Genomic DNA, 14,814 nt, shown 5'->3' on the forward strand with positions numbered 1-14,814 from the left:
TACACGTTATGTTAATGCTAAATATACACTTTATGTTATGTATTTTTTGTTGTTTTTTCTGTTCCGTTCTACAGGGAAAATCAGAGTTATTTATGCTATTTAAATGTATTGAACTATGCCAGTCTCGCTTCACGCAAGGTAATAACCACGCCCAGAGTTTCACTAGAGATGGAGATCAGGAGTTGTTTGTTGGGGTCTCACAGGACGGTAAGAATTGTGATATACTAAAGCAATCAGGTAGAGAGGAAGAGATTATGAGTCATTGCTGGACGTATGATTTATGTGATACATTATTATGGCTACATCACTAGACTTTCCTGGAGTTAGTTTGATATCTCACAATGTGAGAGGTCTTAACTCGGATATAAAGAGGAAGACTGCACTGACACAATACAAGAGGCTTAAAGCTAATATTTTGTTTTTACAGGAGACCCACTTTTTGAATACACAGATACCTAAGTACTGGTCCAGAGAATATACACAACACTTCCATGCTACTTCTGACACTAATACCAAGGGAGTATCTATTTTGATTCACTCATCTCTAAATTTTGAGCATAGGGACACAGTGAAAGACAGGGAAGGTCGATATATCTTGGTAAGGGGCAATATACAGGGTACAGAAATAGTACTTTGCAATATCTATGCACCAAATGAGCAACAGGAACCTTTTTTTAGACATATATCTAACTTACTTACCAACTGGTCTAGATCGAGAATAATATTAGCAGGAGATTTCAATATAGATCTGGCAGCGCTGAGGAAGATAACGACAGGAAATATATCAAAGAAGAAATTAAGACAAAAAGCGATAGCTACAAAAATTGATGACTTACTTTCACCGCATGGGCTACAAGATAGCTGGGTTACACTATATGGGGACACAGCGGACACTACATATTATTCCTCAGCACATAAATGCTACACGAAAATTGATTATATCTTCATACATACATGTGTTTGGTCGGACCATTCCATTACACAACTTTTTTTCGGATCTATTGTGGACCCAGGTAGGACTAGAACATGGACGTTTGACCCGACCTGTCTAAAATACTCCAACACTAAAGACAAGCTATTAAAAGCAATGAGTGACTATTGGAGAATCAATACTGATTCTACTGTGAACCCGATTTCGGTTTGGGCAGCGCACAAATCGGTGTTTCGAGGACTGTTAATCAAAGAAAAAGCCATTCACAAGAAAAAGACTGACAATAGATACTTGAAGTTACAGCAGGAAATTGACTTTTTGGAAAGGGAGCACAAACGGACTAACTCACAACTCATCTTGCAGACCCTGACGCAGAAAAAAGCAGATTTACATACATTATTAAATGATAATTCTATTAGGGCAGCCCAAAGGCTTAAAGCCAATTATTTCATATATGCAAACAAACCTGGCAGGTACTTAGCCAAAACAATTAGAGATGAATATCAGTCAGTATCTATCCCGAGTGTACAGACAGCAACAGGAAGTATTACATCTCATCCACAAGAAATTGTGGACACGTTTGCAGAGTACTATAGAAACCTGTATGATAGGGAGAAGGTTCAACATAATACCCGAACACAAATTGAGCTTGAAAATTTCTTAGATTTAGCAAACCTTCCACACTTGACTACAGAAGACCAGGACAAATTAAATGCAGACATCACACAAGCTGAGGTGGTGATGGCTATAAAAGAGCTCAAACCAGGCAAGGCCCCGGGTCCTGATGGATTCCCGGGGGAATATTATAGACTTTTCAGACAGATTCTGATCCCCATATTCTGGAGGGTCAGCCCATATCTGCTGACCTTTTACAAGCCAAAATAATTGTAATACCAAAAAAGGGTAGAAACACTACACTGTGTTCAAGTTACAGAACCATATCCCTAATAAAACAAGATAGGAAAATTGTTACTAAAATCCTGGCTAACCGCTTGAAACACATTCTACCCTCTATCGTGCACCCGGACCAGGTAGGGTTCATAAAAAATAGAGAGGCTCCAGACAACATCAGACGTATGATTACGGTTATGGATTATTTGCATCATGAACGAACGCCTTCTCTGATCCTATCCTTGGATGCGGAGAAGGCGTTCGATAGGGTGGACTGGGTGTATATGGACACAGTTTTGACAAGGGTGGGATTCACTTGGTCCTTCATGACAGCACTGAGAGGTTTGTACTCAATACCCACAGCATATATCAGAGCCATTGGACATCAATCCAACACTTTTAATATTCTTAATGGCACCAGGCAAGGCTGCCCTTTGTCGCCCCTTCTTTTTGCGATATGTATCGAACCACTAGCTGCAAACATAAGAAACTCTCCAGATATTTCAGGTATGCAAATACAATATTTTCAACATAAGATCACCCTGTTCGCAGACGATGTATTGTTAACAGTCACTAGGCCACTTATTTCACTTCCCAACATATATAAAACTATACAACAATTCTCTTCCGTTTCAGGATATAAAATAAACTTAGATAAATGTGAGGCGCTCTCAATAGGTCTACCAAAACAAACTATCAAACTGATAGAAACAAACTTCGACTTTAAATGGGTGAAAGATGACATAAAGTATTTGGGCATTAGACTAACGGCACAATCTACCCAATTATATAGAGCTAACTATATACCTATGTTTAAATCAATCAGATCTGATCTGCAGAAGTGGAAGAAGCATAACTTCTCCTGGTATGGGAGACTCTCGTCGATTAAGATGAACATTCTCCCAACAATCCTGTATTTATTTCGCTCCTTACCTGTAAAGATAGATAAATCTGACTTAAAGGCCCTTCAGACAGACTTACATAGATTCCTCAGAGGATCTAGACATGCGAGGATACCTCGAGATACCCTCACCAGACATCGTCAGTTGGGAGGGGTGGGACTTCATAATTTGATGGACTACTACTCAGCAGCTAGATTAGCGCAAAACTCTCTCTTAGGGAGGAAACAAGAGGATGTAGTATGGCCTCAATTAGAAGCTATCATTGGGGGTTACGATGGCCCAGACAATATATTATGGGGTAAAGAAGCTAAAGGGAGACCTGGGGGCTACCAAAACCCGATTACTAAAATAGCTGTCAAGCAGCTAGTAATAACCAATAGAAATGAAACATTATTACCGACTAATTCTTTAATAAGAAAATTAAAATATATAATTTCAGGAGAATTACATAAACTGATAGACAAGTGGGCACATAAGGATTTATACCGGATAGCAGACTTTTTAATTAATAGGAAGATTTTGACTTTCAATCAACTACAGGACAAACTTAGACCTATGCATCTGCAGTGGTTTGTATATCTACAGATAGCCTCAGCTCTCACGCTGTATAACAGGACTGGGAGGACCAAAAACATTTTTGAGAGACTGTGCAGTGCAGAAAATAGACAGAAAAGTGCGGTGTCCCACTTATATTTATATATACAGGAAACACCTACAATTTCAAATCCACAAACTATCCTCCACTGGGAAGCAGACTTAGGCGAAACATTTGACCTAACGACTTGGAACCAGATTTTTCTGAACTCCAGTAGGGGCTTGCTGGGAGCAGACCTAAGTGAGAATAACATCAAGACAACATTTCGTTGGTATCTAACCCCTTTAAAAACAGCACATATGGTGAAGGGAGGTTCCAGGCAGTGCTACAGAGGTTGCACACAACTAGGTACATATTTCCACATGTGGTGGGAATGCCCGGAGGTGCGAAATGTATGGCTTGACCTATCTAGGATGATAACCACTATATTAGAGGGACAGGTAACACTGACGCCTATGCAGGCCTTGCTGAATGGTGAGGATCCAAGATTCAATGCACCTATAAATAAATTTATTAGAATTGTATGTACGGTGACTCGTATATCTATAGCAAAATATTGGAAGGTAGGAGTACCGGAGAGAATGGAGGTGCTTGGGAGGATTAGAAATATGTTTGGTTTATGTGAGACTGCAGCATACATACAAGATGAGGTGGAGTCTTTCAATAGAGTCTGGTTTTATTGGATCCTCAATGAAAAACATGTATAGGATAAGCTGCCATGTAAGGGAGAAAGAAACAGTAGTTTGAGTACAGTGGTAGACACTGCAGATGAGAGTACTTGGTGGGCTCTGTGGATGTTTAAGACGTGGAGATTGCTTAAGAAATGTTTACTGATAATATATTAGATTAAATGGTGAGGCGAGCTGGCATAATGGTTATATAGGTTATTCATGTTAATTGTTATACATTGTTAGATTTTAAACATTGTAACAAATGGACTTATGTTTTTAATGGAGCTTCAGCCTGTAACACACAGTGAAGACTGGTTAAAGAAAATATTGATATGAAAAATGCAGTACAATGATGAGAAATGTGAAATGGATTCTTTACAGTTGTAATCTATTTATTGTATCTGCCATTGATATAGACTGTGTATTGTACCGATTGTTCAATAAAAAAATATTTGAATCTAAAGTGATAGTTACTTAAAATGTTTCTGTGAATACTGAATTTACACCACTGGAAAATCCTTTTTTTTTTTTTCTTCTTTTTTTTCCAAGACACAAAGCAATGTAATAGTTTTTTATACTCTCTTTTAGATGGACAGGACATGTTAGCATTTTGTGTCCTTATGAATTGTTTTGCAGTTTAAAGTGGAATACATTTTGATAATACACAGAACAGAACATCCTGCATTACACACGCATTTAGTAGCTATTTAACACATTTCTGCTTTTTTTGTTTTTTAGCAAATCTAAAATCTGTCCAAAAACTCTTATCACTTTCTGGGCCAGAATTACAAAAATTGACAAAACTTTCTGTAGCTGATGTTCATCGTTTACAGAAATCCGTCTCTGCTTCACTGAAAAATAATGCAATGACTACAGGTAATTTCTTATTTTGAAACACAAATTCAAATAAAGCAAAAATTATTTTGCAAGAAAATAACAAACATTATGTAAAGGGGATACTTTTAAAGGGACTATTGAGAATTAAACTTTAATGATTCAGATAGGGCATGCAATTTTAAACAACTTTCCAATTTACTTTTATCATCAAATTAGCTTTGTTCTCTTAGTATTCTTAGTTTAAAGCTCAACCTAGTAAGGCTCATATGCTAATTTCTAAGTCCTTGAAGGCCGCCTCTTATCTGAAGTTAGTTCATTTGTGCTATATAGTTAACATTATGCTCACGCCCGTGAAGTTATTTAAGAGTAAGCACATTTATTGCCTGAAATGCAAGTCTGTCAAAAGATCTGAGATAAGGTGGCATTCTTCAGAAGCTCAGATACAATCACAGAGGTAAAAAGTGTATTTATTTCTCTTGTAAGGTGTATCCAGTCCACGGATCATCCATTACTTGTGGGATATTCTCATTCCCAACAGGAAGTTGCAAGAGGACACCCACAGCAGAGCTGTAATATAGCTCCTCCCCTAACTGTCATAGCCAGTCATTCTCTTGCAAGTCTCAACAAGCTAGGATGTTGTAGGAGAGAGTGGTTAAATATAGTTAGTTTATTTTCTTCAATCAAAAGTTTGTTATTTTTAAATAGTACCAGAGTTGTGCTATTTTATCTCAGGCAGTAAATAGAAGAAGAATCTGCCTGAGTTTTCTATGATCTTAGCAGGTTGTAACTAAGATCCATTGCTATTCTCACATATGTCTGAGGGGATTACACAGATGAGGTAACTTCAGCGAGAGAATGGCATGCAGTTTATTCTGCTATCAGGTATGTGCAGTTATAATTTTTTCTAGAGATGGAAAACACTAGAAAATGCTGCTGATACCGGATTAATGTAAGTTAAGCCTGAATACAGTGATTTAATAACGACTGGTATCATGCTTACTCCCAGGGGTAATACCCTTATGATATTGCAATATAAACGTTTGCTGGCATGTTTAATCATTTTTATATATTCATTGGTGATAAAACTTTATTGGGGCCTAGTTTTTTCCACATGGCTGGCTTAAATTTTGACTAGAAACAGTTTTACTGAGGCTTTCCACTGTTATAGTATAAAAGTTACAGTTGGTGCAGTTAAAATTACAAACTGTGACATCCAGCTTCCCTCAGGAGTCCCCTGTATGCTATAGGACATCTCTAAAGGGCTCAAAGGCTTTCCAAAGTCGTTTATTGGGGAAGGTAGGACCACAGCTTGCTGTGGCAGTTGGTTGTGACTGTTTAAAAAAAAAAAAAAAGTCTATTTAGTTTTTTTGATCCGTTTTTTGAACTAAGGGGTTAATCATCCATTTGCAAGTGGGTGCAATGCTCTGTTAGCCTATTACATACACTGTAAAAATTTCATTTGATTTACTGCATTTTTTCACTGTTTTTCAAATTCTGACAAAATTTGTTTCTCTTAAAGGCACAGTACCGTTTTTTATATTTGCTTGTTAACTTGATTTAAAGTGTTTTCCAAGCTTGCTAGTCTCATTGCTAGTCTGTATAAACATGTCTGACATAGAAGAAACTCCTTGTTCATTATGTTTAAAAGCCATGGTGGAACCCCCTCTTAGAATGTGTACCAAATGTACTGATTTCATTTTATGCAATAAAGATCATATTCTGTTTTTAAAAAAATTATCACCAGAGGAATCTGACGAGGGGGAAGTTATGCCGACTAACTCTCCCCACGTGTCAGACCCTTTAACTCCCGCCCAAGGGACTCACGCTCAAATGGCGCCAAGTACATCTAGGGCGCCCATAGCGTTTACTTTACAAGACATGGCGGTAGTCATGGATAATACACTGTCAGCGGTATTAGCCAGACTACCTGAACTTAGAGGTTAGCGAGATAGCTCTGGGGTGAGACAAAATGCAGAGCATACTGACGCTTTAAGAACCATGTCTGATACTGCCTCACAATATGCAGAAGCTGAGGAAGGAGAGCTTCAGTCAGTGGGTGATGTTAATGACTCAGGAAAGATACCTGATTCTAATATTTCTACATTTAAATTTAAGCTTGAACACCTCCGCGTGTTACTTAGGGAGGTTTTAGCTGCTCTGAATGACTGTGATACCATTGCAGTGCCAGAGAAATTTTGTAGACTGGATAAATGCTTTGCAGTGCCGATGTGTACTGATGTTTTTCCAATACCTAAAAGGTTTACAGAAATTATTAATAAGGAATGGGATAGACCAGGTGTGCCGTTCTCTTCCCCTCCTATTTTTACAATTTTTTTTTCCAATAGACGCCACCACACGGGACTTATGGCAGACAGTCCCTAAGGTGGAGGGAGCAGTTTCTACTCTAGCAAAGCGTACTACTATCCCTGTCGAGGACAGTTGTGCTTTTTTAGAGCCAATGGATAAAAAATTAGAAGGTTACCTTAAGAAAATATTTATTCAACAAGGTTTTATCCTACAGCCCATTGCATGCATTGCCCCTGTCACTGCTGCTGCGGCGTACTGGTTTGAGTCTCTGGAAGAGGCTTTACAGGTAGAGACTCCATTGGATGACATACTTTGCAAACTTAGAGCACTTAAGCTAGCCAATTATTTTATTTCTGATGCCATTGTTCATTTGAATAAACTAACGGCTAAGAATTCTGGTTTTGCTATACAGAGCGCTATGGCTTAAATCATGGTCAGCTGACGTGACTTTAAAATCTAAGCTACTTAACATTCCCTTCAAGGGGCAGACCCTATTCGGGCCTGGTTTGAAGGAGATTATTGCTGATATCACGGGAGGAAAAGGTTGTGCCCTTCCTCAGGACAGGTCCAAATCTAGGGCCAAAAAGTCTAATTTTCGTGCCTTTCGAAACTTCAAGGCAGGTGCGGCATCAACTTCCTCTAATAATAAACAAGAGGGAACTTTTGCTCAATCCAAGACGGTCTGGAGACCAAACCAGACCTGGAAAAAAGGTAAGCAGGTCAAAAAGCCTGCTGCTGCCTCTAAGACAGCATGAAGGAACGACCCCCTATCCGGTAACGGATCTAGTAGGGGGCAGACTTTCACTCTTCGCCCAGGCGTGGGCAAGAGATGTTCAGGATCCCTGGGCATTGGAAATTATATCCCAGGGATATCTTCTGGACTTCAAAGCTTCCCCCCCCCCCCCCAAAAGGGAGATTTCACCTTTCACAATTATCTGCAAACCAGATAAAGAGTGAGGCATTCTTACACTGTGTACGAGACCTCCTAGTTATGGGAGTGATCCATCCAGTTCCAAAGGAGGAACAGGGTTTTTACTCAAATCTGTTTGTGGTTCCCAAAAAAGAGGGAACCTTCAGACCGATTTTGGATCTAAAGATCTTAAACAAATTCCTCAAAGTTACGTCGTTCAAGATGGAAACTATTCGTACCATCCTACCACTGATCCAGGAGGATCAATATATGACTACAGTGGATCTAAAGGATGCTTATCTTCACATTCCGATACACAAAGATCATCATCGGTTTCTCAGGTTTGCCTTTCAAGACAGGCATTACCAGTTGTAGCTCTTCCCTTTGGATTAGCTACAGCCCCAAGAATCTTTACAAAGGTTCTAGTGTCGCTTTTGGCGGTCCTAAGGCCGCGGGGCATAGCAGTAGCCCCTTATTTAGACGACATCCTGATACAGGCGTCAAACTTCCAAATTGCCAAGTCTCATACGGACGTAGTACTGGCATTTCTGAGGTCGCATGGGTGGAAAGTGAATGAGGAAAAGTGTTCTCTATCCCCACTCACAAGAGTTTCCTTTCTAGGGACTCTGATAGATTCTGTAGAAATGAAAATTTACCTTGACGGAGTCCAGGTTATCAAAGCTTCTAAATTCCTGCGCCCTTTGTTGGCTCAGTGTATGGAAGTAATCGGCTTAATGGTAGCGGCAATGGACATAGTGCCGTTTGCATGCTTACATCTCAGACTGCTGCAACTATGCAGGCTCAGTCAGTGGAGCGGGGATTACACAGATTTGGCCCCTCAACTGAATCTGGACCAAGAGACCAGGGATCCTCTTCCCTGGTGGCTATCTCGGGTCCATCTGTCCAAAGGTATGACCTTCGCAGGCCAGATTGGACTATTGTAACAACAAATGCCAGCCTTCTAGGTTGGGGTGCAGTCTGGAACTACCTGAAGGCTCAGGGATCGTGGACTCAGGAGGAGTCTCTCCTTCCAATAAATATTCTGGAACTAAGAGCGATATTCAAGGCTCTTCAGGTTTGGCCTCAGTTAGCAACTCTGAGGAACATCAGATTTCAGTCGGTCAACATCACGACTGTAGCTTACATCAACCATCGAGGGGGAACAAGAAGTTCCCTAGAGATGTTAGAAGTTTCAAAAATAATTCACTGGGCAGAGATTCACTCTTGCCACCTATCAGCTATCCATATCCCAGGTGTAGAGCACTGGGAGGCGGATTTTCTAAGTCGTCAGGCTTTTCATCCGGGAGAGTGGGATCTCCATCCGGAGGTATTTGCACAACTGATTCTCCGTTGGGGCAAACCAGAACTGGATCTCATGGCGTCTCGCCAGAATGCCAAGCTTCCGTGTTACGGATCCAGGTCCAGGGATCCCAAGGCGACACTGATAGATACTCTAGCAGCGCCCTGGTCTTTCAACCTGGCTTATGTGTTTCCACCGTTTCCTCTGCTCCCTCGACTGATTGCCAAGATCAAGCAGGAGAGAGCATCGGTGATTCTGATAGCACCTGCGTGGCCACGCAGGACCTGGTATGCAGATCTAGTGGACATGTCATCCTTTCCACCATGGTCTCTGCCTCTGAGACAGGACCTTCTACTTCAGGGTCCTTTCAACCATCCAAATCTAATTTCTCTGAGGCTGACTGCCTGGAGATTGAATGCTTGATTTTATCAAAGCGTGGCTTCTCCGAGTCAGTTATTGATACCTTAATACAGGCACGAAAGCCTGTCACCAGGAAAATTTACCATAAGGTATGGCGTAGATATCTTTATTGGTGTGAATCCAAGGGTTACTCATGGAGTAAGGTCAGGATTCCTAGGATTTTATCTTTTCTCCAAGAAGGTTTGGAAAAAGGATTGTCAGCTAGTTTCTTAAAGGGACAGATTTTTGCTCTGTCTATTCTTTTGCACTAGCGTCTGGCAGATGTTCCAGACGTTCAGGCATTTTGTCAGGCTTTAGTTTGAATCAAGCCTGTGTTTAAACCTGTTGCTCCACCATGGAGCTTAAACTTGGTTCTTAAGGTTCTTCAAGGAGTTCCGTTTGAACCTCTTCATTCCATAGATATCAAACTCTGAGCTATCTGCCTTACAATGTGATTCTCCTTATCTGATTTTTCATACGGATAAGGTAGTCCTGCGTACCAAACCTGGGTTCTTACCTAATGTGGTATCTAACAAGAATATCAATCAAGAGATTGTGGTTCCATCCTTGTGTTACACAATCTGGACGTGGTCTGTGCTACTAAAGATTTTCGTCAAACATCTGCTTTGTTTGTTGTCTACTCTGGACAGAGGAGAGGTCAAAAGGCTTTGGCAACCTCTTTTTCTTTTTGGCTTAGAAGCTTAATCCGCTTAGCCTATGAGACTGCTGGACAGCAGCCTCCTGAAAGGATTACAGCTCATTCCACTAGAGCTGTGGCTTCCACTTGGGCCTTTAAAAATGAGGCTTCTGTTGAACAGATTTGCAAGGCGGCGACTTGGTCTTCGCTTCATACTTTTTCAAAATTTTACAAATTTGATACTTTTGCTTCTTCGGAGGCTATATTTGGGAGAAAGGTTTTACAGGCAGTGGTTCCTGCCTTGTCCCTCCCTTCATCCGTGTACTTTAGCTTTGGTATTGGTATCCCACAAGTAATGGATGATCCGTGGACTGGATACACCTTACAAGAGAAAACACAATTTATGCTTACCTGATAAATTTATTTCTCTTGTGGTGTATCCAGTCCACGGCCCGCCCTGTCATTTTAAGGCAGGTAATTTTTAAATTTAAACTACAGTAACCACTACACCCTATGGTTCCTCCTTTTTCGGCTTGTTTTCGGTCGAATGACTGGCTATGACAGTTAGGGGAGGAGCTATATTACAGCTCTGCTGTGGGTGTCCTCTTGCAACTTCCTGTTGGGAATGAGAATATCCCACAAGTAATGGATGATCCATGGACTGGATACACCACAAGAGAAATAAATTTATCAGGTAAGCATAAATTGTGTTATAACTGTGTTGGTTGTGCAAAACTGGGGAATGGGTAATAAAGGGATTATCTATCTTTTAAACAATAAGAATTCTGGAGTAGACTGTCCCTTTAATGGTTATCTAGTAGTGGATACAATTGCAAGCTTTCAGGACACTGATTTGTGCAGCCAACAGTGTGTGCAGTAGTGCATTGCTGCTCCTGAGTCTATTTAAGTATCCTCTTCAAAAAGGATACCAAAAGGAAAAAAAGGAAATTTGATAATAAAAGTTGTTTAATTTTAACTTTTTCTGATCGTTTAAGGAATTTAGAAAATAAACTCTAATCGCCAATCTACTCAAATAAAAATGTGTGTGTGTCATGAGATGCAGGACACAGCATAGAAGGTACCACCCTATTTTATTGCAGAGCATAAAAGTATACAGCTTGCACAACACATCTAACTCAGTAAGTGCGACATAGACCATAACGACCCTAAGACCCACCCCCATCAGATGACGTCATCTCCCACTCTCATCACATCTTCCCCCTTTTTCAAAGGACAAAGCATACATTTATTTATTTTTAAATACATCAAATAACAAGGTATACAAGAAGCATACAAAATAGTTTTGTTTAGAATACATCAAATAACAAGCTAAAGAGTGTGTGTATGTGTATATATATATATATATATATATATATATATATATATATATATATATATATATATATAATCCTGACTTGAATATCGGGGTAGACTACCCTAGTCCACAGTGACCATGGGATTATTCTGCCCATTCTTCCGGTCACTGCTCTAACTAGTGCTAATTCCGATATCGGGCTGGAAGTTTCACTACTCTTCCACTTGATGTCATTTTACATGAACTGTCCTCTGATACAGAGGAACAGAGCTGGTTGGCTGGAAGACACCCACAGAGGGTAAGTGGTGCAAATCTGACATCCTAGCATCAGCTGTGCCGAGCTAAAACCCTTGGCTTGAATGGGAGTCGCTCTATAGGCCAAGAGAGCTAGGTACGGCTCAGATTGCTTCAAAATTAATTTTGTTGTTTGAACTGCCATTTCAGCCATTCCATTGGCCTGCAGGTAATGTGGACTCGACATAGAATGGACAAAATCTTATCCCTTGCTGAAAGAACTGAACTCTATGGAAGCAAACTGCATTCCGTTATCACTCACTAACTCCATTGGTATGCCCCACCGGGCAAACAAGCTCTTGAGACGAGTGATAACTGCTTTACTGGTGATCTCATTCAAGGGTGCAATCTCCAAATACCTGTAATATTAGTCAGTCACGACTAGGTATTTTTTTTCCTGTGCAGTTCACACAAATCAGCAACTATTTTCTGCCATGGGCCTGCAGGCAGTGGAGTAGAAATCAAGGGCTTCCTTCTCTGAGTAGGCCAGCGTTCCTGGCAAAAGGCACATTTTGACACGTGGCTTGCAATGTCGGAACTGATCCCAGGCCACCATACTGCCGTAGCTGCCCTTTCTCTGCACTTTGTAATGCCCAAATGGCCATCATGAATCCTGCTTAACATCTCCTGCCGCATGCTAACAGGAATAACAATGCGGTCCTGGAACAGCACCAACCCATCCAGCTCCATGAGCTGCAACCTCTCTGACTTATAAGAACTTAAAGATATCCAGGCTGCCCGGCTCTTGGGCCAACCTTCTTTTACATATTTAATAACTTCTTGAAGGTCTGTATCTAAACGTGCCTCCTTCCTTATTTGCTCTAGCTTCCCTGACGAAATGGATTTGGATGCCAGAACTGAATCCACATACACTTTCACATCGGATTCCGTTAAAGATTCTTCAGCAGCAGCCAGCGGGAGCCTGGAAAGTGTATCTGCCACTACCAGTTGTTTCCCCAGCACATGCACTGCCTGAACGTTGAACCTAAGTCTCTGGCATCTTAGGGGTGTTTTGTCAATATCATATGAATTGATTAGAGGGATTAACGGTTTATGGTCAGTCTCCATACTAAATTTCTCTAAACCCACTAGGTAACGCTTGAAGTGCTCACAGGCCCAAACTGCAGCCAGGCACTCTTTCTCAATTTGGGCTTATTTTGACTCAGCAGCCGTCAGTGTACAGGAACAGTAGGTGATGGGCTGTAGTTTGTTATCATTCAGCTGCAGGGGGGTGGCCCCTAACCCGTAACTGCTCGCATCAGCACTAACCACAGTCTTTTTAGAAGGGTCGTAGAACCCCAACACTGAGGCAGACCCCTGCAGGGACTTGGCCTGCACAAAAGCTTCTTCCTGTGAAGGTCCCCAGACCCAGGCAGCATCTTTCTTCAACAACTCTGTGATAGGGTGTAGTACTGTAGATAAATCTGGAAGGAACCTACCCACATAATTCACAAGGCCCAATATTTGTCTCAGCTCGTGTACATCAGAAGGACTTTTCATCTGTTCAATGGCAAGGATTTTATCAGGGTCCGGCTTGATGCCATCTCCATTGATGAAATGTCCAAAGTAACATAACTCAGCCTTTCTAAAATGGCATTTCTCCTTATTTAATTTCAGCCCAGACTCTCTAATGGTCTGCAGCACACAGCTCAATCACTGATCATTTTCTTCCAATGTAGACCCATACACTAAAATGTCGTCCATGATGACTGCCGTGCCCTTGTGGTCCTTTAGGAGAGAACTCATCTCTCTTTGAAAGATTTCAGGAGCAGAGGATATCCCGAAGGGGAGTCTGCAGAAGCAAAACCGACTTAACAGTGTAATAAAGGTAGTCAGTTTGCGGCACTACAAAGGACAAAGGAAGCATCCAGTGTAGAGAAGAACTTCACCCAGCCAATTTCAGAGCTATTCTTCAAGTGTCAGCAGTCTCTCTTTCCTCTCTTTTTTTTTTTTTTTTTTTATGGTTCTTCTCCCCAAACTTGTTTATGTTCTGCAGAATATTCCACTGATTATTAAGGGAAAGGACATATTAATGTTTAATTCAGCATCGAGATGCTTTATCTGGCATAATAAAAAACCTAGAATTTCACTCTCTAAACTTTCTCTTCCTAGAAAGTTGGCTGGGATGGCTCTACCAGATCTTAGATTTTATAATTATGTATTCCTTGTACGTATAGTCATGGATTGGATCTTCACTTGATACTATGTTACCAATAATGAGTTGGAAAGAAACATAATTTCTCCTCTATTGCATGTGGCAATAATACATTGTACCACTAGTTTACTACCTTGTGAGGTGAAAAAACTTAGAACTATATTTAACCCACTTCTGGCGTGGCGGAAAATTTGTAAATTCTTCGATTTAGATAGAATATCTAAATACATGCCGTTGTTAGGCAACCCCCAATTTCAAGCAGGACTTCAATCAGTACCTTTTCAAAAGTGGACCACTCTAGGTTTGGGTAATGTTTCTCAATTGCTAGACTTCGACAGGAGGTGTATTAAAACCTTTGGTTTCCTTAGGGGGGAAATTAATCTCCCTCAAAAGGACTTTTTTGCGTATCTACAAGCAAGGCACTTTGCGCTTAAATTAACAAATGATTTCTGCTGGAAATGGACCCTGGGGAGCATCAAGAATTGGCTTGTTCTAGTTAAAAATGGACATACGTCAATATCTTTCTGTTACCAATCCTTGAGCTCCCTGAAGGGCACTCTTAATTTAGAAAAAATCTCCTCTAAATGGGCCGCAGTAACAAAGCAAAGTCACGTGGATGCTAGCCTTATTCAATCTTCAATTCTTGAAGTTATGCGTACCACTCTTTCCT

At 40.7% G+C, this 14,814-nt stretch overlaps 1 protein-coding gene across 1 annotated transcript in view; it reads left to right on the plus strand.

Moving 5' to 3' along the window:
- Positions 1-14,814, plus strand: part of XRCC3 (X-ray repair cross complementing 3) — a 100,303-nt gene that overhangs the window by 24,151 nt on the left and 61,338 nt on the right. Inside the window, exon 3 of the mRNA XM_053697399.1 lies at positions 4,729-4,866. Within this exon, the coding sequence (XP_053553374.1) occupies positions 4,729-4,866 (138 nt within the window). The remainder of the gene's footprint in view (positions 1-4,728; positions 4,867-14,814) is intronic.

This window comes from Bombina bombina, chromosome 1, assembly GCF_027579735.1.
Source record: "Bombina bombina isolate aBomBom1 chromosome 1, aBomBom1.pri, whole genome shotgun sequence".
Classification (NCBI taxonomy): Eukaryota; Metazoa; Chordata; class Amphibia; order Anura; family Bombinatoridae; genus Bombina; species Bombina bombina.